This window comes from Lepisma saccharinum, chromosome 11 (genome assembly GCF_977018435.1).
Source record: "Lepisma saccharinum chromosome 11, izLepSacc3.1, whole genome shotgun sequence".
Lineage (NCBI taxonomy): Eukaryota > Metazoa > Arthropoda > Insecta > Zygentoma > Lepismatidae > Lepisma > Lepisma saccharinum.
Window position 1 is genome coordinate 66,885,531 of NC_139239.1, and position 24,947 is coordinate 66,910,477.

The following is a 24,947-nucleotide window of genomic DNA, read 5'->3' on the forward strand; positions in this document are numbered from 1 at the left end:
CTTCTGTCGAAGTAGAAAATTCATTTTCTATCATGAAAAACATTCTCTCTGACAGACGACTATCAATGAATGTTGAGAACTTAAAAAAACAGCTTGTAGTTATGTGTAATCAAGACGGAGAAAATTGAAATGCTCTTCCCAATGTAGATTTTAACATTTTGCCAGAGATTATAGATAAAAGTAAGTGACTTCCAAATGTGCCTTTCTTCGCTTTATTTTGCCTTTTTTTCATTTTTAGTGCCTATTTTCCACATTATAAATGCCTTTTTGCCTGCCTATTTTAACGAAAATAAATGCCTGAACTGCTCTAGTAATTACAAAATATTTTATTCTGTCCTCCCGCCGCAGCCTCCCCACCATAGAACCAGTGCTTGGAACGTTACTGGAAGTTACTTTCCGCTGGAATTGTGCACAAACAAATTAAACGCAATCAAATCATCATTTGTTTTTTAATAACTTTTGAAACAGAGACTAAAAAATCGCTAATACAAATTACCTTACTGTATATCCCCTCCGCCTAGGAAACAGCTACCTCCGAAATGAATTCGCGCCTAAAGTAGAGGCTCTGATTGATCGCTACGTGCTTAGAGCGCGGTTTTCCAGTAACCAATCAGGTAAGGCTATTCTTTCAACGTTCCCGCGATGTTATATAGTTGGATAGCAGAATATGCAACGATCCTGGCGTAGTTTGACTTGGCTTGCGTTGTAGAAACGGATGAAATGGTGAGCCCTACATTATAAATGTGCTGCATTAGAGGGTAATCTATCTATCTCTGACACTAAGATAGCGAAACTGATACATCGCTCATGGAGGCGAGGATAAATTAAAGAAAGCGGAGGCGAGAGAATAACTTGGATGACTGATCTGGCAGAAATGAGAATACCAAGGCTCGCATCGCAAAGAAGACACTTGACACACTTTGAATGTCAAAAGTTATAAGGAAGTCAGAATGCCGCTGTCTTGCAGCTGAGCTCGTACAGAAAAGCAAACGCTGTATACATGATATTAAAATAAAATTATTTATTGGATGCTGGATGACGTAGTGGGAGTATGAATCAAGGAGAATATTCAGTTAATATATTACTATGTCTTAATGGCGGACTTGTTATCGTAGAGCGCTATTATACAGGGTTGTCAAATGTCCAGGAATTTTAAATAAATTCATTTCCAGTGCAAGAGAGATAATCCGCAAGCGTAAATGGGTTCTGGATAGTAGATAGTAAAGAACCTTTTCATTTTAAAGTATTTCAATTCAGTCCAGGGACCTTTTTTTCCGTATCTATTTAAATCCGGTCCAAGTTCCGTATTGAAATTAAACAATACGCAACTTGGACCGAATTTAAATTGTTCGAGAAAAAAGGGTTCCTGGACTTTAACAACTCTGATATTAAGCGGAAGTTAGAAAGTCTGCTGAGGCATGAACATTTGTTCTTTCTAACAGTGCATGTAAAAATAAAACAGAAATTATTTTTTAAGAAACTTTTTTAATGCACTTTGTTTATTTAGCATCACAGGTATACTTTTAAAACAAGCAAGTGAACGATCGAATGCGTTAAGTGGTCGACTTTCGATCTCATGGCACGGGTGTTCTATTTGAGTTCCATTCATCAATTTCATGTAACCAGCACTCATCCTCATCGTCGCGATTAGCCAAAAGAAGCAAAATTTAATGTTCAATACGAACATGTGGACCGGACCTTGGACCGTACGCTGAAAATACGGTTCCTGAGAGTGTAACTCACCTGTCATGGTAAAGATGCCGACAAAGAGTCCGATGCTCCTCCCTGCCAGCATCACCTCTTCCTCTGAGTCATTCCCAGCCTCCTTCTTCTTGGCTGCCCAGATCCCGACACCCAGGATCAGGATGTAGAAAAGGATGATGGAAATAACTCCTGCTACGTTGATCATCTTGGCGGTTTGGTATCTGGAGCGAGAGAAGACGTGTAGACGGTGTATTATCGTAAGTTGATACATTTTTGTGCATTTGCAACATAAATACGCTATTGTAGCATTAAATTCCATCCCAGACTGCCGCAAGAACAGTGAACTTAAAAAAAGAAAAAGAGGTGGCAGCACAAGGTCTTAAAACTTCAAATTAAGCAAATGTACAGATATCGAGCAAGACATATAAAAATTAAAAACTGTTATTGTGGCATATTACAACATGGTACATGCAAATATGTGATGTACACAATTATGAAGGAGGAGCTTAATAATTAATTATAAGTAAGAGTGGGCATAGGGAAATAAGTGTTTTTTCAGGTGGTAAAACTACGAACCGATTATGAACTAGGAACTATACCAGATTTGTAGATCTATTACTTTTTTAACAAACATGTGGTGCAATGTAGAGAATCATGAGAAGTAGACAGTATCGGTGAAATTTGAACAGAAAAGGTACCAAATTGAAAAGGGTGAGACGACAATTGTTGGGAATAAAATAAAAGATTGCAGAATGTGATTTTTCCCATCAAGGCTGTAGGTGTCGCTACCGTCGGGGCTAGTAGGGTCCCAGCGTGCCCTAAATAGTCTTAACTACCCCCATTATTATCTCTTTCAATGTTTCTCTTTTTTTCTCACTTTCTTCTTCTCTATCTTTCCATGTTTCGCTCTCCACTATTCTATTTATTTCCTTCCGCCTCTGTTTATCTCACTGGCGATGATAAAGCGGAGCAGGACATGTTATGCTCGCACAGGGAAGAGATTGCACCCCACCCCCTCAGTTTTTAAAAATATTTTTGACTACCAATGTTATTACCTAACTTTCCAACTTGCGAGATTTTTATATAGCTCCCATCCCATCTGCTACAATGATACTTTTGCCCCCTTCTACTAGTTTCTATACCTCGTTATCTACAATGTACTGTACATCAGAAATTTTATGCATCATTTACAGCAGAACAAGAAATACTACGTGCAGACTCGCACAGAGGAAGGGGGAGAGATAGAAAGTTTGAGAGATAGGAATTAAGATAGAAAGTGATAGCATGAAGAAATAGCGTAAGAAAGTGATAGAGAAGCGAATGGAAGTTACATAAAAATTCACAGAAGTCGGTTAATTTAGATTGCTATAGATGCTAATAATATTGGAAGTCAAAAAGGTATTTTTCAAAATCTGGGAGTAAGATGCAGTCTCTTATCTTGGAGAGCGAGATATGTCCTGTTCCCCTTTATCATCGCCAGTGAGATAAATAAGCAGAAAGAAAGAAATAGAAGGGGAAGGGAGAAATGAAGAGTCACAAAAAGTAATGGAAGATGTAGGAAGAAAAGTGACAGGTATTTCAATAAGGGAAGAGTGAAGGTAAAGTAGAAATAAATTGATTGAGAAGAAATAAAAGAAAAGAGACTGAGAAATAGAGAAAGAAAAAGATGAATAAATAGAAGAAAGAGATTGAGAAATAGAAAAAGAAGGAGAATGAGAAGTAAAGGAAGATAGATAGAGGTTTAGAAATAGAGGAAGAAAGATAGACACTTTAAAATAAGGAAAGGAAGAAAAAGATTGGGAATAGAGAAAGAACGGAAGAGACTGAGAAATGGAAGAAGAAAGAAGAGTGAGAAACAGGAAGAGAGGAAAAAGCAGAGAGAAAGAGATAATATTTTTGTAACAATTTGAATCGAAGCAGAGTTCTCTCAAAAACTGTTCGTCTACTGTTAGGCCTATCCTAACCGTTCAGCACGATTTCGCATTCAATTTGTCTCAAAAATATGCGGACTATTTTGGCGGTCTCTTCCAATTTCCACCACTCTGAGCCCTATTCTGAACTGGGAAACATTGTGCAAATTAAGCGTTTTGCTTTGGGAAGGGAGTGGGGGGGGTGTCCACTCAGTGGCGTATTTGTGATTTCATTTTGGGAAATGCGGGAATGTAAATTTGTATATATGTTACCAGTCAACTAAACTATTATCTTGCGGTTCTGATCCAAATTATTAAATCTTATGATAACGTGTTCATGTAATTTAGAAACACTTGTATATATTCCAAGAAACCCCAAACTCATACACAAAAAGAACTATCGAATTAGTAACATCGAAATCTTGCCAAATTTTATATTTCCAAGTTCAAACTTAATGTCCATTTAGCCTACCTACAAGTATTTTGTGAGCACTTTAATACATGTTCGGTGAGGCTGGTCAGTTGGAGAACGGTGTCCTCCTTTAATCCACAAGGCTGTATACCTTTCGGCATGGAAATCTTTGATAACCGGACCGTTAATGGACACGAATGGTTTTTTCAGTCGTGTTGGTTACATGGTTGTCCTCCACCGTGGCCGTGCAGTCTAAGGCGCTGTGCTTTGGGTTTTCGGCCTGTGTATAGGACCGGTGGCAACCCACCATCCTGCACACAGAAAACTAAATGCATCATATCGGTTGGTGCACCAGACTGCATCGATTGATGCACTAAAGTGTGTTTTATGGCTTCTTCAAAGAATCAGATTCACATTTGATGCATTTGGGTGCATTTTTGTATGTCGTGAAAGAAACACCAAAGTGCATCATTTGATTCAAGTGAGGATTTATTTCAGTCGAGATGCACTTCAATGCATCAGTTTATGCGTTTTGATGCACCTTGATGCGTTTTGATGCGCCAGAATGCATCTTTCTTTTATGATGAACTTAAACATTTCGTCTGTAGCTCAGACCAAACGTTTAAGTGCATCATCCAAAAAGATGCAGGAAGGTGCATCAAGGAAAATCAACTGATGAATTGAAAAGCATCTCGACTGAAATAAATCCTCACTTGAATCAAATGATGCACTTTGGTGTTTCTTTCGCGACATACAAAAATGCATCAAATGTGAATCTCCTTGAAGAAGCCATAAAACACGCTTTAGTGCATCAATCGATGCATTCTGGTGCATCAATCGATATGATGCATTTCCTCTGAGTGTGAGGAAATTTGGGAGCTACGAGTGAGTAGCGTAGTGAAATCTATATCGCCTGAAGGTTCGGCGTGCTGACCCCAAGTTACCTCATTACCGATTGAAGATCTTATCATCTCTAGGTAGGATTGTGGGAGGGAGACTGGCAGTCGGGAGAAACGCCAAGGCCCTTCCAGGGCTGTAGAGCCACGGGTTATTATTTTATTGTTACATAGTTAAGAAATGGTAAACTATATGCATTCAAATCCATTTTCTTTGACCAGGGGTCCCGGGTTCGAATCTCGGCATGGGCATGGATGTTTGTGAGTGTCCATTCATCATATCATCACTCATCCCCATCTTCGCAAATTAGTCAAAACGTGGCACAAAAAGCGAAGTAAAATAAAGCAAATCAATCAATCAATTAATTAACCATTTTCTTTGAGGGGGATAGCATGTTTTGTGGGGGGCAATCCCCGGCATCCCCCCGTTAAATCGCACACCTGAAATCGAGCCTGATCCTCTTGCATAGTAGTCAAACATCTTACATCCAGGATTGCCGTAGCGAGTCCGTGTCGCTTGCGCCGAGTCATTTGCGCCGAGGGTTGTTATCGGTTCATTTCCGCCGCAACATATGTCAGTACCTTCCTTGGTGGGTTTTCCCACAATCCAGAGTGTCATCACCGCCGCGCGCACGTGTGGTTATGACGTTTCTAAGCGGCAGCTGTGTTTATCTGATTTTATGTAGTGTATAATAATTAAGTGTAATAGATTGGCACATTTATGTTGCTTCCAAAGTGTACATTTTAACAATACTATATTTACAATGTTTCTTTGACGATTAACGATAAATGATTAATAGTTAATAGGCTGATGCTGATTTATGTATTTTGTGTTGTGAAATAAAATTGATACAAGTAATCTTGTGTAAGGTCTTTTGAAATGAGTAAACAAAAGTCATATTTGAATCTCTGGATAGGTTTAACATTTCAGTGTAAACACAGCTGTGCATCGTCATAAACACACGTTTGATTTTATGTGTTAAGTCCACTTTATGCACTATGCACCATGTGCCCATAAACACACGTGCGCGCTGCGGTGATGACACTCTGGATTGTGGGAAAACCAGCCAAGGAAGGTCTTGACATATGTCACGGCGGAAATGAACCGATAAGAAGCCTCGGCGCAAACGACACGACACCGCCGTAGCGGGCCTCCCCGATGGCGCACTGGTAGCGCCGTCGCCTTGTAATCAAGGGGGTTCGATACTAGGTGGAGGCACATACTGGTTCGGATCCCAGTCCCGATTAGCCTGACTGTACATAACGTGGACTTAAAACACTAAATCAACCAACCAATCGGATTGCCGTGGTAAAAAATGATTGGATGAAAGATAACAGCTTGTTTTAAAGTAGTGGTGTGGTGTGGGGAAAAAGAGAAAAAAAATAGGTATCCCAAGCTGGGGCGATTATACACAAATTACATAAAACAAGCTTTTAAATGAAATTGAACTTTTTATTTTCTTTTCTCTTCAGCTTGCATAAGTTGCTAATTGAGTCCCCAGTATTAAATCACGAACACATCCACCTCGTCCCCTTTGCGTGTCAACCACTTAGAATTTCCCGTCTGTTGCACACTCCATGATTGTGTTTACGAGTTATCCCGTCCGCGATTTACTCCTACGCGAAGTTCCCGTATGAATATGGTTTCTGGCGCCCGTTTAACCACACAAAAGGCCACCGCAAAGACAATGACCCGCATGCAATTTACCAGAAGGAAGTGAGCAGCGTTTACAACGTCCAGGAACGCATGACCTAATTTCCAACTTGCTTTTGCAGCACGCATGTTACGAAGGCAAGTTCTTGGCCTTTGGGAAAACCGTGTTGATATCGATCGCGTATCTTGTTATCTCTCTTTTTAAAATAAAAAAAATGGCTACCGTCTCGTCGTGTCATGATCTAAATTTAGTTCACCTTGTTGATTCTGGGTTCTGATTTGCCAGAAACCGTAATTTCACATCTCATTAAGCCCTTGGGTGTGTGTCGGTGAAATGGCTGGCGATGAATCTCTATGTCAATAAGAAAGGCTGTTGGTGAATGTTCATGTTAATTCAAGGGTTGTCACCGATTGTGATTGTGATTGTGTGGCTGTCGATAAATATGTCAATGGAATACCTCTAATTGATTTTTCTGTTAATGGAATGGTTGTCAGTAAAATGAGTATTGTCGACTGTCTATATCAATAGAATAGCTCTCAATGAATGTCTATGTCAATGGACATATGCTAGACATTGCATATGAGTGAAATCGGTCTACGCATTTAAAAATGGCGGGCCAATTTATGATGTAAAATAAAACAAGCAAACGAATCAATAATATGGCGCATTTTACAGCCTATGTTAATCAGATATTACAAAATATCTGTTCGGAAAATTACTTTTTAAAAATAACTCACTGAATTTACTCTCTTCGAATGTAACTCCGTTACAGTCAAACTTACATTAAAAAGTAAGAATAAATTACTTTTACAGTTACTATATCCTGCATTATCTATAACTCGTAGTACAAAAAGGTTGTCTTTGCATTATGTAAAATTAACGCTAAATTTACATTAAATCTCATAAGTTCGAAAATATGTAGAAGCATTGAGGAAAGAAAATTGAGTGTACGTTCTTATACTCGAAAAAATGTTTGTGACCCAAAACATCTGCTCCTAATGAATGTGTACATGTAAAGATTAAACTTCTTTTTTTTCTTTAGCAAAATATAAATTTATTCATTGCTGTTGAAACATACAACAGTTACTACAAGCACGTTAGCTGCTGTGGAAGGCTGCGACCCTCGTTGCGAGTCTCATGCGGGATTCCAGAGTATCTCACTTTCGGTTTATTCTCTCGGAACATGATTTGGATCGTAACTTAAGGAATACGTGCACCGCATCGATTGTTGAAATGCTGGTGGCAATTCACTCATACCATACCCGTCCTTCTTCATGTGACAAAACACTTGTTAAAGTTCTGCCGTTAAACTATTTCATGCCTGAAATGAGGCGGCATGGCAATTTTATCTCTGAAGACAATCGACGTGCTCAATCATGTGTCACGAACAAGAAAGAGCCCTCTCCCGACGTCCGATGCCTTACGCTCATCTAGCCCTGGAAAAGTCCATAAATTATTCAAGAACAAGATGGCGAATTTCAAAACAACAATTCTCTTAAATCCATTTTGATGTTATTTGCGGTGCTGTTCTTTTGAACTTTTGTTAATCATTTAGTATAACAATTTGCTTCCCAGTTTAAATTGTTGCGAATCGTGGGTGTGGTGTGTTATTGATTGAAAGGTTGTAATTTGGCATTGAAGATTGTTAGAAGGAAAATAGGTTGTTGGAGGTTTAAGCTTCAGTGAATTTCTGTACGGCTTGCGTCGGTGGCGGAGTGGTTAGCTTAGCTTAGCTTAGCGTACTACGTTGCCAGAAGTCCCGGCATGCAATGTTAATCGGGCAGTAGCGGCGATTGGGTGCCAAAACTGGTGGTGGGGCAAGGGCAGTTCACTTTCTCTTGGTAGACAATGTTTAGCATTAAGAATCGTAGTGCGGGGACAAAAGTGGCAAAAAAGTGGGGGGCACGCCCCTGCCCCTGCCAAGTGTTGATCCTTCCTAATTACCACCCCGTGTAAATAATTCAGGGCAATTAGGTAGGCGATTAAAATGAATCAGACGGTGGTAAAGACAGGCTTGCCATAATCAAGTAATACGAGGGATGTTCGAAAAGTAATGTAACAATATACACACGCAGATTATGGTCTTGTTCATTATTATTATTAGATATATTTTTTGATCAGTCCTCTTAGTAAAATTTGTATTTGGTGTGTCCTATTCTAAAAAAAAATATTTTTCGGTGTTGTTGCTATGTTGCATGAATTGAATATTGTTCTTTTTATTCACGGCCTATTATTTCCAGTAGGTTAACATAAAAGGCTCTTGAGAGTAAAGATTCTAGGTTCGATGGTTGTTTGTGGTTATTTTATGTTCTATTCAGTCACATGTTACTCTTAGAAAGCGACATGCAGGCACTAAGTTGACTAATAACTGCAGTGGACTCTCTTCAATTCTAACTCCAAGGGGCACGAAAACATTCGAATTATCCAAAATTCGAATTAACAAAAACATGTCAATTCTCGAATTGCCAAATAATTCGAATTATCCAAGTTCGAATTTAAAACAGTCCACTGTATCAGTGACGGCTGGTGGTCTGGCTCTATGGGCATGCACTTCAGTCTCGCGTCCAGAAGAAGTGTTGTACCACCCCTGTCAAATACTCGCACCGCTGCGTTCTTGGGATTCCTTATGATGCAAAATCCACAGGCACCGCTCCCAAGCCAAAAGACCCAATCAGCGTTCTCTACGCGACTGCTCCAACAGTGTCAGAGGGAACGAAACTCGCATTGTGCGAGCACGCCCTTCTCCACCACCTCTCTTGCTGAAGCGGCGTGGGAACACTTGATGTTTCGAAGGAGACAGGGTTCAATAAATAATTATAATAATAATGATTTGCATTACAGATTTATTTGGGTGTGCACATGCGAATGTGCGAATAGGCAGAAGCCGCTACTGGACTTTTCCTTACTATACTCAAACCAAATGGAAAGATGAATGTAGCAAGGTAATCTTTATGAACGGCAGCTAATATTCCTGAATAAAGTACAAGAAACAGTCATTACTAGGGGGCGGATTTATATGCACTAAAAAAGCCAAAATATGCATGCAAATATACACTAAAAAAGTCCGAAATATGCACTTAAAATATGCACTAAAATGTTTCAAAACAACCTATTTTAAGGTTCTGTACGTCTTACATGCAAAATAAATGTATCAGTAACTCACTGAACGCAATTATAGAAATGAAAGTGTGATAAATTGTGCTACTTAGAATCACCTAAAAATACTAATTTACAAATGTATTTAGTTTCATGTAACAAATTGATCATATTACATGCATTCCTTTGTCTGGAGGCTTGCTCTACAAATTGCAATATTGCAATTATAATAATATACGTATATGGTTGGAAACACTATGCTCTTTTCGTTGAATTAACCAATATCTTATTCTTTTACATTAGCATTTGAATATACAAGGCGTTATTTATCCATGTTTTCAGGTAGCAGACTATTGCGATTTTCAGAAAATAAGTCTTTGCATTCTGAAAAGGTTCTTTCCATTTCACAAGATGCCCCTGGACAGTATTTGTTCGTTCCATTTCTTGTGTTATATCTTGATGTAATATTGATTTTTCTGTTAAATAAACAAATTTCAGTTGTGGAGTACTCAGGCAAATCCTGAACATGTTCCCCCTGCAACACCGAAATCACTCATCTCGGGAACTGCAAACTCAGGTTTCTGTAAGTTATTGCTAACTGCTTCTCCAATTCAGCTTTCTCAACTTCTCCTGGTACTATTTTCTTTCGAGCAATATCGAAAGGAAATTGGATGGACAAAGGAAGAACAAAATCTAATCTTTGGCCGTTCAAAACTATCAACGAAATTTTACCATATTTTTAATACTTTATTTAAGATTCAGAATAACTGCATTTTTATTCAAATTAACAACACAATCATAAATTGCACATGGTACGCGTACAACTACAGACATACAACAATGGTGTGGATGGCCTAATGCGGTGATTCAACACTCCGAATGTGAATCTATCACCTTAACCGTCAATTCAAATGAAGCAATGCTGGATTGCTACATTTAACGTGCGGTTCTGGTGGTGATAGAGTTTGTACAGAGATAAATGTATTATAGGCAGGTATTGAACTCGGGCAGCAAATTCATGCACTATGAATCCGTGATTCGCACCTACCGTAACATGGGAGTCGAACAAACGCTATTTGTCGCGCGAGATTTAATGGAAAATAATGCACAACAATATACGAAAGAATAATAAAAGCATATATTTTTAAAACATACGAGATATAATTGTGTCCATTTTCCTTATCAAAACCAGGGACTGTACTCTACGCTCATAAAAACGGCTTTAAATATATCAATAAGTACACAAATTCCACGGACGCTATCTCAGTTTCTATAGGACTGCCAAGTTTCTCCTTCCAATCACTTTAATAGTAAAATTAGCACTTCAAATCACTATTACTCTCGTGGAGAAAATCACCCAAAAATCATGTTTAATCCAAACCAGCTGCCATCCATCGACAGACATAAATAATCGCAAAAAGTGATTGTATTTCTATTATGTCTAATTTAAGAATAAAATGCGCTCATAGTGCATATCTTCATCTGACCATAATTATCTTAGTTTCTACCATCTTATTTTGTACTAAATAACAGAATGATCCCTCACTAGGTTATACAGCAGCATTGTCCGAAAATATTAACATAACTTTATGAAAATCACGGTGTCCAGGCCTACGCAGGCAACAAATGTTTTCTGTTTCCAAAAATGAAAGCGCTATTTGAGCATGGTAAATTTGCATTTCGGCATCCATTTCAGCTGCCAGAAACTACTCTAAATGCCTGAAATGTATTACATGTTTAGAGCTGTTACTTTTTCTCTCGTTCGACATTTATTATAACTTCTGTAGTGCACACAGACACACTCACAGATTTATCAAGATGTCACATTAACAGATAATCCTCAAATAACGCGACCAGTGTTTTCGTTGCAATTTGGAAATGTGACTCACATCTCTGGAAGGTCGTTGGTTCTGTATCTTCGCAACCAGACCACCTGCAATGGTATGGGATGAGTCTTGGAATGTTTGACCCAACTATTGCCCCTGACCAGACGAAGTAGGCTATTCTTAAATGCTGACGGGGAAAATGAAGCAGACAAACATGAAACGAACAATTACATGGAAATTACTCCCATGCAGATTATATGCACATTAGGCTAAAATATGCACTAACGTCCCAAATATGCATTTATATGCACTATAAAACTTTGCCAGAGTAATCCACATCAAGTGAAATGGATAAATACGTTGAGAGCATATGAATTTTCCTTAAGGGAAAAAAACTGCAAAAATGCAAAAATCCGCCCTCTAGTCATGACATGTTAGTCTTAGCAAGAATTCTCACTGGCAATTGCCTAACTTGTTCTTGGAGTCGTGTGAGACTTCTCAAAACCACAATCTTGCGATTCGATAGAAATCCAATGCACAACCTTTGACGTAACACCGATATTTATGAATTCTTAGACTTGCTCCCTGGTATCGATTGGCGAAAGAGAAAAATCCGAAAGTCGCTGACGAAAGCGAATCATGAAGTCATGCACGCGATGACTGTCAGAAAGATTCGTATTCGTGGGATTTTTCTCTTGTACGTGGAGTTCTATTTTGAGAATGTCTCGTTGAAGTGTTGCTCGGTGCATTGCACACGACATCTATTGCATTGAGTCTTGCGTTTCGCTTTAAAGCAAAGTCGATGTACGATGGGAAGGCTATAAGGGGCAAAAAAAGTTTCGCGGGAAATTTATAAAAATGCATGTATTAGGATATTTTCAAAGTATTGTCTTCTAGAGAAAGTGCAACTGTCGAAACGTTGCTGCCAGTCCTCAAAGACATGCTGGAAACAGAAGTTCATTCAGAATTGTCCATCCAGGCCCGTAGCAAAGGGTAGTCTAGGGGTTCTAAAGCGTACGTCCTTATTTGACCCTCCTTCCCCGTTTTGGACGACTCTCCCCCAGAGATATCCAGCCTCCGGAGGTCAATGAGGCCCTGCCTCAGCCTCAGCCTCGGCCTCCAGGAGCCTTGCGAGGCTGAGGCCATGTGAGGCCGAGTTGGAGATCGGAGGCTGAGGCTGTGTGAGGCCGAGGCCGAGGCCGAGTTGGAGGTCGGAGGTTGAGGTCGTGTGAGGCCGAGTTGGAGTTCGGAGGGTGAGGCTGAGGCAGAGTTGGAGTTGGGAGGCTGATGCCGTGTGAGGCCGAGTTGGAGTTCGGAGGCTGAGGCCGTGTGAGGCCAGAGGCCGAGTTGGAGGTCGGAGGCTGAGGCTGTGTGAGGCTCTAAATGTCTATCGTTGCATATGGATTGATCAACGATGACGTTAACTCAAGATAAATCTATTGAAGATCGTTTTGGTTGCGTTGCGTTATTGAGAAACATGTCAACGAAGTTTAATTAGACGAATCATGAAGTTGATTAAGAAATTCCGAGAAAATGGCTACAATAATCATATATCAACCCACCTGTGACATAAGGAATCTTGATTACAAGCAAGATACGGGTAACTCGTTTTGATACATCAGATAGCCACTTTTCTCATTTTTCTTTTTAAATAAGTTGACCCCAAGATGGCTGATTTCAAGATGAAACTTCGTTAACTGAAATTGCATTACAGATTGTATGTGGTAGAGAACGTTTCAGAAGACTCTTGTATTTATCATTGTGGTTGCCCCACTTTCCCCGCAATCAAATTTGGAGCTAATACAGAACTATGTCTTATTTTCTCTTTCCCTTGTTCTGATGTCGAACTGAGTTAACAAATACGTGTAACAGAAAATAATTTTGCTCCCCGTCCGTTGCTCATCAATTCATCAAAATTTAGAATGTGTAATAAATATGCTTTTAGGAAATTACATATTTGTACTATGTTACGTATTTAATGACATATTTGTCATATTTTGCTATATATTTTACAAACTCAATGCTATATAAATATCCAGACTATAGGTGGGTTAAGATTTTTCTCTGGTAGGGGCAAAAATGTGTACATATTTTTACATTCCACAGACACACACACACTTTTGTGGGTAAAAATGTCGAAGTTTTTTTTATGTCCACTTTGTGTTTTGGTAACAGGTACTGGACATTTAGTTTAAAATAGAATCGAAACTATGTGTAATGTGTCTTCACCTGGAATCGAAGCTGTGAATCATTGGAAGACTCACTGCATCTCCATCAAGCCGGAAATTATTGACGGTTTTGCATAGGATTATAATCCGGCTATTTATTCGGCAGTTATAAGTACGCTAAAAATCCATGCTCTAAAACGGCAAGAAAAATTGCTCATACGTATTAAGATTGATGAAAATAGCAACTGGCTTTAAAAAGGTTTCGATTGGTTGAAAGGGAATATTGAAACTACTCCTTACAATATTTTTGACGATTGTCAGGCAATGGAAATTCGCGTACAATGTCGTTCACTGCGTTAATCTTTGACACCGTGGTATCAACGCCCTTTAATCAAGATGTTTCGAATTCGCTTTCCGGTTGAGGACCATTTCAATGCTCAGTCCCGATTGGCCTGTTTGTGTTAAACTTTGTCTCATTCTTTGAAGGGTTCTATATTAAGTTGCTTCAACACTGGACGTTCCTTTGGGAATAATAATATCCTGATTTTCAGTAATAATTTGTTGTGACAAATTTCAAATTGTGAAATGTATAGGGTGGGCCATATTGATGGGACACATTTCAAATGCATATGTAGAGCATGTAGGAAGCAACATTTATTACCAAATATATGGAAAACACTGCCAAAGGATGGGAGTTTTGCACTGTGTTCAGTGTTTGAAGATTACATCCCTGAGATGGACACCACATTGACGAGAACATTCTTTGGCTCTAACAGTCATATTCAGCATAGTTTTGCGCAGGGTTTCGGCTGGGATGGCCGCTATCTCCCTTCGGATGTTCCTTCAGTTCATTGATGGTAGTGAGCCTTGTGGTGTACACCTTGTCCTTTAGGTAACCCCACAGGAAGTAGGGTGGTGTCCATCTCAGGGATGTAATCTTCAAACACTGAACACAGTGCAAAATTCCCGTCCTTTCGCAGTGTTTTCTATATATTTGGTAATAAATGTTGCTTCCTACATGCTCCACATATGCATTTGAAATGTGTCCCATCAATATGGCTCACCCTGTATAATCACTTCTTGTGTAAAAGAAAAAGAAAGACATGTAATAGTATGTTTTTTTTTTCTCAGCAACCAGTTGTTGAAAACAAATGAATAGAGATAACAAGGACGTTTTGTGTGTAGTTCAAATCACTTTAGATTGAGAATAAGTTAATGTATTTATATAGTGCAAATAATAAGTAGTATACTCAGGGTGATATTTGTAGGGGGATTTCCCCCTTCTGTGTACTTGTGTCCCCTCTCTGATTGCTACATTTTATCCATGGGGGGATATGTTATATGGCATGAAGCCATTATCTCATGCTGCCCCTGGACAATCAGTAGAATCCCCCCTCACCCCCCGCCCCACTGGAAATTTCTTAAATACCACACTGAGTATACTCATCAGAGAACGGTGTTGTGATTTAGAACTATATACATTACTATTATTTTTATAATTTGCTGTGAAGTAGAACAGTGATTTACTGAGTATAACGTAAAATGCTCAAGCCCCTACGACAGTAGCATTGTCACACCCTTTGGGAGGGGCACGTCCCCTCGTGCTCCTCTTTCTAAATCCGCCAGACTCGACTCATTACATTAGCTGATAGGAAAAGGTTGTGGGACAAAAACGGGGCGTTTCCTGTTTGCTAACATGTGCAAACAGTCCACTTTTAGTACAAGAACAACCGTAGAAAAGACGTCCCCCTGAATGGCTAGAATCGATAATCCCAAAACGATTAAAGGTGTATGTGTGTGAGCGCGCTTGTATGCAGCGAATATATTTCACACGCAACAATCATTGGCAGGTTATTTTTAGAATGCTGATTCACATTGGTTATCATGTCCTGTATCGAAGTGTCATTTCGCAAATGAATCCTTCGCTATTCTTATCCTTATTGTAGGGAAATTGTATTTTTTCAGTTATACTTCTTCTTGTTCTTATGAAGAGCAGTGAGGACTTCAGAGGGAAAGTAACGCCCCGTCCCCTTACAGACACACACCTTCCTTTGCCGCTCCACAACTAAATAATTGCAATTGAAGACCCCGGTGCAAGAACCAGACAGCTCCAAATTATAAAAGTTTTCAGGAGACACGAAAAACTGAATAAAAGAATGAAATGTCGAAGAATTCAGAGGTATTCACGTGCAATAGCTAGAAGCAACAGTAACATACATATTGAAGTGGGCGGTGTCGATAGCAACTGCTGCATGCCGCCGAGTGGCCGAACACTGAACTATAGCCGCTGCAAGAACCAGAATGCTCCAGAAGCTGTCTGCGATGATGCGCCGTCAGAAACACGCCAGACAACTCCTTTTCCATCCCTACTAGCAGGGGCGCCGACTTGTCAAAATTATTGGGGGGGGGCCTCTGATCACTGAAATAAATTAATGAACGAATCACTCTCTCCCTTTTTTAAGTTTTGGCCTCAGTGTTCGGAATCTCATAAAAGCCCATAAAATCCTCAAAAATATCATTTTTTTATTCACAGTTCGAATGCAGAATATTAATGTCCATGGATGGATATGTCACAAGTTTCGTCAACCATAATAGCAAAATATTCCCGACTTTTAATATCTGCTACCACGGAGCGCAAAACAGATCTACCTAATGTATCAATGATCTCGTATTGAATGTCATGTGAGAGCCATTTCTAGCCCAAACGTCCCATCCACTACCCTAGTTAATGCACAACGTCTTTTGAAACTCTTTTTAGTAAAAATTTTAACAATACTCATAATTACATACTTAGTATATAGTAATAAGTCATGTGTTTTGCTGTCTCTGGCCATAGCCCCCCCCCCCCAAAGTTGATGGTTTAGCGGTCTCAGCCCCCCAAAGTTAATGGTCTAGAACATTTCAAATGTGAATTTAAAGTTAAGTTCGTGTGGCACAATTCAGAGTAAACATTACAAGAGAAGAAAAATAATACATTAGATCCTCTTAAGAAAAATTATTTGCTGGGCTCGGCCCCCACATCGTTAACATTGGGGGGCTCGAGCCCCTCCCCCCAAGCCCCATGGAGTCGGCGCCTATGCCTACTAGGCAACACATCTATGGAGCTGTCTGATTCTTGCACCAGCAGGTAGAGCATTTTTCCATGATAGATTACAGCAAAAAAAAAAAAAAAAAAAAAAAAAAACATTTAGACCAAAAAGTGGAGCTGTCTGGTTCTTGCACCGGAGTCTTCAATTTTGGCACAAACACGCGCTTCTTCTCAGAAAATATCCACCACCCACGCATACACACACACACACTTTTCTATAGTTCATTCAGAAACCGGAAACCCGTGAATAATTATATGGGGTACTTTTTATGATTGAAACTGAGAGTTTACACCCGTGGGAAAAAATTAGCCCAGCAGTTATTTTTTTTAAGGGCAGATATCGGCCACCATCTTCCATAGTATTCATTTTGTTTAATTAAGCTTTAAACGAGTATCCGAAAGAATTGTTAACATATATTTGCACTACAATTTGGCGGTGAAGTCTTTCCAATATGGTTTAGGAAGAGCAGGGGGCAGAAAGACAACACTTTTGTTACTTCGGTAACTCTCGTACATGGTGTAGTGGTAACACCGTCGCCTTTGATCAAAGGGTTCCGAGTTCGATACTCGGTGGAGGCAAATAGTGGTTCGTATCTCACTTTAAACTGTAGGTCCAGTTCCCATTAGCCTATCTGTGCTTAAAGTAGACTTAAACCTGAAGCATACAATAACTACCAATTTTAATAGCTGTTAGGTACATTTGAGTACTGTTTCTGTATTGCACTTGAGTAAAATTGGCCAAGATGTTCAAGATAATCGATGGAAAACAGAATTTTTCACATTGCAAGTACAGTCAGCGACAATAAAAATTCGACGCCTAGATCCTGTAAGGCTTTATGTCTGTCGCATAACCCTACGGCGATAAGTGGATTTTAATAGCAAATTTTCAATGGCAACTTCTACCACCGCCGTTAGGTTAGGCAACACACATAACGCCTCGCAGCAAAGCGAGTATTTCAGAATGTAAGTGTTCCATCTTTATTGCCGATGGCGTATTTGCTTTTACGTACGTGTGTATAAGAACGAGAATATATGTGTGTGTGTGTGTAATATAAACTGCACTGCTTTTTGTTTGTGTGTGAAAGGGCGAGCAGGTGTCTGTGTTTCGTTTACAAACGATATCTTCTCTGTTATATTATTTTTATTTTCTTCTTTCTTTTATATTTTATTTGTTAACAGATGTAAGCAAATGGTTAAGTGAAAGCCTTAATTTCGCCATGTACAAAAGCCCATAAATAGTATACCGTCTTATGTGTTTCTCAAAACTGCTTCTGAACTACATGCTTTGAGCGTAAGGAACTAGCCCATCATGAACTTTAGGTCATCATTTGCACTAATAATTTGAAAGAAAACTTTAAAAATATACTGTGGAGTTTAAGAAGAGAGCGAAGAATAGGTAAAGGAATGAAAGTGCTTTCTAAGATTAAAATTACTTTTCTTTTCGAAATAGAAGGAAGTCTACCCTGTGGTCTACCTCTGAAGCAGCACAATTTGGGACACCTGCAACAAGGGTATCATCGGTTTTCCGTCCGCCATTTGGCCGATTTTGCTCAAATACAATACCAAAACTCTACTCAAATGTATCTAGCAGCTTGTAAAACTCCAAATCAAAATCTTAAAATATTCAGCAGTTAACGTGGTCACAAAATTAGTGTCATATGCTCCCGCCTTTCAAAAAACCGCGCACAATATAGTTTTCAAAGGTTTCACTGCCAAATTATAGTGTACGGTCTTAATTCTCTAGGTCTAGGATATTCATATAAAAACTAATTAATCAAAATGGACGCCATTTTTCAAGATGGCAGTCGAAAGCTACAATTAGAGAGACGAATACCTGGCAAAATTTTATCTGCAAGCTTTAAAGTTTCAACGGAAACGAATTTGATATATTCTTGGAAGTGTTGGCCGCGGTGGCTCAGTCGGTAACGCGTCTGACTACCATGCTAAAGGTCTCGGGTTCGATCCCCGGCCGGTTCAAATCCGGGAACTTTTCTAACGATGGAAGCGGCCCCGGCGCCCACCCAGCGTCGAATAACATGGGTACCTGGGGGGTAAAGGCGGTCAGGGGCGTGATGCTGATCACATCAAGAAAGTGTGGGGCGTTACCTCCACACCCCCTATACGCCTTCATGGCGTGGTGCTAAGCACAGGGGAGCACTTTACCTTTTTACCTTTTTAGCTTGGAAGTGTGGGAAAAAGTGTCTTCACACATTTCAAATTCTTGAAAATTTCTCCCTGCGGACAATTTTAAATCCACACTACGTTCATATTTTTATTATATCTGCTCATATATAAATGTATAAAGAGAAATCACATCACATTCTGTATGCAGATATTCAAAAATATAAGTGGATTCCACTGATTTAGAATTAGAATTTAGAATTATTTGCAATAAGGACATTTCACCAGAGATTCTCACCAGATAACAAATCCCTCCCCCCCTTTTATATGCCTCTCGCTGTTGTATCACACATACACGTTGACATGTTGCATGTCCTTACGTTGTCTTTTTAGTGATCTCGTACTCATAGGCGTAACTTGGCGGGTGTAAGGGGGGCACTTGCCTCCGAAACATTTTTCAGGTTTTACAAAATTTACAAATTATGGATATTTTCTTAATCTCCTGGAACCTGAGAAGTAAAGAAATGAAGATTAATTTTTATGATTCCCCACATGTAACAGTTATTAAGCAAAATAGTTCTAGAAGGAATGGAAACCTTTCGATTCTGACCCCCCCCCCCCCAAAGTTAAACTCCAAGTTACGCCCGTGCTCACACTTGTGCATTATTATTATTGGTTTTCCCTAGCTGTTCATGTTTCTGAGATAACCTTTAGTCACGTGATACAGCAGGGTGAGTTATAAATTCGTAGCGTTTTGCGGACCTGGTGACCTCCAAGCGGGTGTTCAATATGCAGTAGATTTGAGGGAGTACTGGTCACGTGACTAGTTATCATATGACGTAGTTCGGATGTTCGGAAACCCTCACATATTTGCACAAAGCAGATTTTCTGAATTCTTTCTTCAATTAATGTTTTCTAAGAACGATTCCGTGTAAATTGACACAAATGTGGGAAGTTAATTGCATAAAATCGTTAAAATCGTAAAATTATTCATCTGAAAGAAATCTTTAAGAAAATAAAATTCTCTAGTCCGACGTACAGTCTGGTTTGAAAGTTAATGGGAGCGTTACAACCCAGAAGTGTCCGTGACTGTACATGTTCTGTCCTATACTTACTATGTCGATATACCACAAATGAGAGTGGTCTGATACATATACTGCGTACGACATAGGACTATTAAATCCCAGATACGCTATATATGCATATTATGTACGTTTAGTGACAAATTCTCTACAGCACGTCTAGTAGTAGTCCCGTATGTAAAATCATATTTGCATACTATTCTATGGTTAAAAGTTGTCCAGTCGATTAATAATACTAGTATATACCCCCTGATAGAGAAGTACAGTATAATGCTGCTTAAAACAACAAAATAGATACATAAATATCACCTTAATGAATCTAGTTAAATGAAAAATTCGTAAACCATAAGTTTCGAATTAGAAATAGCACAGGGCTGACATCTAGCGGAAAATTTATGAATGCAAGGGTAATTATGTAGGGTGTGTCTACAACTTTGTTATAGACTAGCGATAGTGCTCCGTTTTTTTCTAACGCCAGTGCTCCAAGCAGAGTTTGTAACATTGGTGTTCTTTTAAAAGAAACAAAACAAACAGTTTTTTGTGTTTTAAACATGTTTTAAATATTTTAAAAAGTGTTTTAAACAATAACCGAAAGAAACCTGTTTTAAACAAATAAAACGTTTAAATCATAATGTCAATAAGACTTGTTTTCTAAGAATAATTATTAATAAGGAACCTATTAATCATCCAAAGTAAACGCTTGACTAACTTCTTAAAATACACCTTTATATTAGTCTTAAATCTCGCATGTAGCCTGTTTGAGAGCTAATTCAAAGTTGCCAGGCCCCACTGAGTCCAGATGGTAGCTACTCTGTTTTTCTAATACGACATTTTATCGTCAATGCAACTAAATATTGACATTAACAACAATCTGCACACATTTGGAGTGTGTTAAGTGAGGAACAAAACGGTTTCATCCATGTAGTATTCAATTTTAAGAAAAATTCAAACACGTTTAAAAAAAACATAGCCAGGGGTTTTTAAACGTGACTCAAGAGTATTCATCACACAATATCTCTTTGTTAATTCAATAAACAATATACATTTTCAGCCACTGAATAGATTTCTACAGTAAACAGAATGACATGCATTGAATGAAAAGGCATATTTACAAAATACGCAAATAACCACAAACTATAAAATATCAAGTATCAAAATGTGTTTTAAACAAGTCTCAAAAAAAATGTTTAAAACACTTTGTTTTAAATGTTTGTTTTTAAACGTTTAAAACAAGTTGTTTTAAACACTTTGGTATTAAACATGCCAACCCTGGCTCCAAGTAGGGGAGGGAGGGCTGAAGGACGCCATCCCCCAATTAAGATAATCTACATAAAACATCCCCCAGCCAAGCACCCCTCCCCCCACCTCAGCTAGAAATTTCAACTTCGAGCATTGCCTAGCGCCCTCACTGTAGCAATTTCAAAGCGTATAATAAATTTCTCCAAACTCTCAAGGTCATTAGTCTAGCTACTCGAAAACGAATGGGAAAAGTCGAACACACACACACACATTTAAAAAGAATATGCAAGTGTGAAGTACTAATCTGACATGCCCATAAATAACAATTCCAATATTAAATTCAAAATTCAGTAAAAAAAAAAATAGGTCGTTTATTCTATGTCCTGAAACGTTTTTCTCATCTTGATCTGACTAAGAGGTCGTAACACAATATTGGAAATTTCGAAATATTAAAATAGCTAAATGGAATCACTCTGTTTAATCAGTAAGAGCGTAGAAAGAGTGGACTCTCTGTGTTTATTTCCACATGTACATACAGGGTTGAGGCTCCAGGAATTATCGATCTCGGCATTCTGTGCTATTAAATTAATCGCGACGATTGAATGAGCACAGAATGAAAAGTGGCAAGGAATGGGAGGAAGAGTCTACGGTAGTCGTTAAAGATACCATCCCAGCATTCACTTGAGAAAACCTACGGAAAATCACGATCAGAATTGCTAGCTGCAGAATAGTGCGTATGTAGAGGAATGAGAAGGGTGAGTTCTGAGCTAATTGGGCATCGATAATGAGAGAAAAATCGTAGACATCATATAGCCCTCTTTCTTCCTGAAATGCACCATTGGAAGTTGTAAAGGAGATATAGCGTTAATACATAAAATGTAATAATTATACAACTAATTAAAATGTATTATAAGAAGTACTCACCTAAGGGAGTTCCTTGGTTAAGAATTCACAAATTGAGGATGACAAGGAGAGTCAACAGTTTTTTATATATAATGTCTTCAAAAGTTATTTAAGTTTTTTTTACCAATAGAATTTCAACAACACACAAAAAATAAAACTCTTCTTAGAATTCACACATATAAACCAACAGTATTCCTTTTTTGTTATATATCACGAAAATAGTTATTTGACACACAAAAATAAATACACAACTTTTTCTTTTATCCTTTATACTACATGTATATGTATAACAACAATATATTCGCTATTTTCGAAGCTAATGGCTTGAGTGAAAGCTGTAAATGCGCGTTATCACTGAGTCAGATGCAACAATGGCTTCTTTTTAAACAATGTAATCTACTCTGCGACCGCCAGGGCCTGCTGTATTATTGTAACTTTTATAAGTGTATTGCTTCTACACAGTAGATGGTCAGTAACTATCAATGTGCTGTATTTCTGTGCAAGTATTACCTTCCAATCCCTGATCTAAGTATTGAGTTTGATTTGATAGTTCTTGATTTGGGCAGTAATATCTATAGTGTTGATTTCATTGTTGGCCTACTACGTTCCTAAAAATATATATTTTACTTTGTGTCTTCAACTACTACTTTTATTTTGGAAGATATTTATTATCTCTATTGCTGTGAGAGACTTTACTTGTCTCGTATTGTTTCAAATGTCACTTGTATTGTGGTTAGAAGTGAGTTATATTCGTCAATGTAATTTTGACAATAAGCTGTCGACAAAATGGCCCTTCGTTATGTCCCAGATCTGAAGACAGCAGTCACCCCAGCGAAGAGAAGTTTTTTGAGAAGGGGTGTTTTTTGTTCGGAACCCTAAACCACACATTGACAACACATTGAAACGTCACAGTTTGGCAAATCAAAAGTTTGGTCTTCTCGTTTCGACAGGACGACGTTTTGCGAGAAGAAAAAAAATACCAGGTCACCGTGCCGGAATAGGCCTAACGTTCACTGCAATCTAAGTTATGCTGTTGTAGATTCTTACACTAATTTCTTCTTCAAGTATCGCACTGTTCCGCGAATACCACGATCAGAACGTTGGTGCGGTTTTCCAGTCCTTATTTCTTCAGTCCGGAACAGGTGTGTTCCATTTTCCGTACCGGCATTCACCAATTTCGCTCACTAGAACAGCTCAATTATAAACGTTCACACCGCGAAAGCACAATTGAAACACACCGTTTCGTTCGATCGTTGTCGCCGATACGATAACAAGAAGAGAAAACAGTATTGGTGCAATTTTTCTGCACAAATTTACGCCAAACGAAGCAGCACGGTGTAGCAACGATTCAGCTGACGGCGACTGCCAGAAGAGGCGACACTAGCGCGCTCTGACGGAAAAACCGAGAAGCTCTCCCCGCTTTGCTTTCGATAGTGACGGATGGCTAAGTGGCAAAGGTGGACTGCGTTTGCGAATCTGTGCGTCCATCTACCACCAAAAATGTGTGTAGGAGGAACACCCACTATTTAAAGGGATATCGGTCCGGTGATTTCTATTATACTATAAGATCACTTCCTAAAAATGTATTAACGGCGATTTTTTAAACGTTGGGTGTAGAGATACGCACAGATACCATAGTCACACATGCATTTCAACAATACTGTGACGTCACTCAAATCTTTATTTTTTAAACATTTTTTTTTTCAACAGAGGGCCTAATTCAAGTTTTCGGGTGCTACAATATCACAGGGATCGCCCATTCGAAGCGAGGCAGAGTACACGAACGGTTAGCGTATTGATCGAACCTTTTTAGTGTGACGTACAAACCAACGTCACTGCCTTCTCTGATTGGTCCGCAGTTCCCACAGCCTAAAGGAGGGAATAAACCCTTCCACTGGCGGTTTCGCGGTGCAATAACCGTCTATGTCCCGGTTCTCTTTCCGGATTGGTCGCTTATGGCGAGAGTCCTAGTTTTGCGTGGGAGTATTGCTCGTAGGTGAGCTAGATGTGTAGGTACAGTGGGGGCCGGGATGAATCTACCCATAGATCATCACTGTTAGCTATATGGAAGGGTCAAAGGTCACGTCAACTCTGGCCGACCGTGAATTTGTAAACCTTTCAAGTTGGATTCGTTTTGACGTTATTTTTTCATGAATGTCCTACGGTATTCTCTAAACCCATTTTGAATAGCTGCACGCTCTTCACCATATTGACCACTAAATAGAGGTCGTTTCCTTCCAATTTAAGATGAAGACTGTTTTATTTGGTACAAGTGCTGCCGCCTTCAGGGAAATTACACTATACTTCAGCTATCCCCTTAGTTTTTGTACGCAAGGCATGCCCGATCCTATTGACACGCCCTGCGATGCTAATCAGACGAAACAAGCTCTTCATTCCAGCCACAAGTTAGTATGTACACCCAACAGCAAAAGTAATAGTGGGTGAATTGGCCATCGACATTTTCGGTCTGTTCTCCACAAATAAAAATGTCAGTAAGCAGAGGACAACATATGCTTCGCATCAACATAATTTCCATTCCTTAAGACAGCACAGGGTGTAGATAGAGAATATATAAAAAAAGAAATAGGGATGGACAATTTGCAAACTATTATCTTTGCCGCTGACTGTATGGGCCTCTTTATTGCTCTGTTTTAAAAGGTTTTTTTAATCGGTCAAGATATCGCGTCATTCCTGAGCATAGGCGTAGCAAGGAGTGGGCGGCCGCCCAGGGACTCGCGCCTGAAGAGTCCTCGCATCCCATGGGGCTTATAAAGAAAAAAAAACTGTAATAAATAAAATTGAGAAAAAGAGATGCGGAAACTAATTTTGTGGGCGAAAGAGAACATT

The 24,947-nt window shown here is 39.0% G+C and overlaps 1 protein-coding gene across 1 annotated transcript in view; it reads right to left on the reverse strand.

Moving 5' to 3' along the window:
• The window catches only part of ChT (choline transporter), a 63,426-nt gene extending 39,857 nt beyond the window's left edge, over nt 1-23,569 (reverse strand). Inside the window, exons 1-2 of the mRNA XM_083131321.1 lie at nt 22,122-23,569; nt 1,744-1,925 (exon numbers count right to left, since the gene is read on the reverse strand). Coding sequence (XP_082987447.1) covers nt 1,744-1,909 — 166 coding nt within the window. The 5' untranslated portion in view covers nt 1,910-1,925; nt 22,122-23,569. The remainder of the gene's footprint in view (nt 1-1,743; nt 1,926-22,121) is intronic.
• Between the last annotated feature and the right edge of the window lie 1,378 nt (nt 23,570-24,947).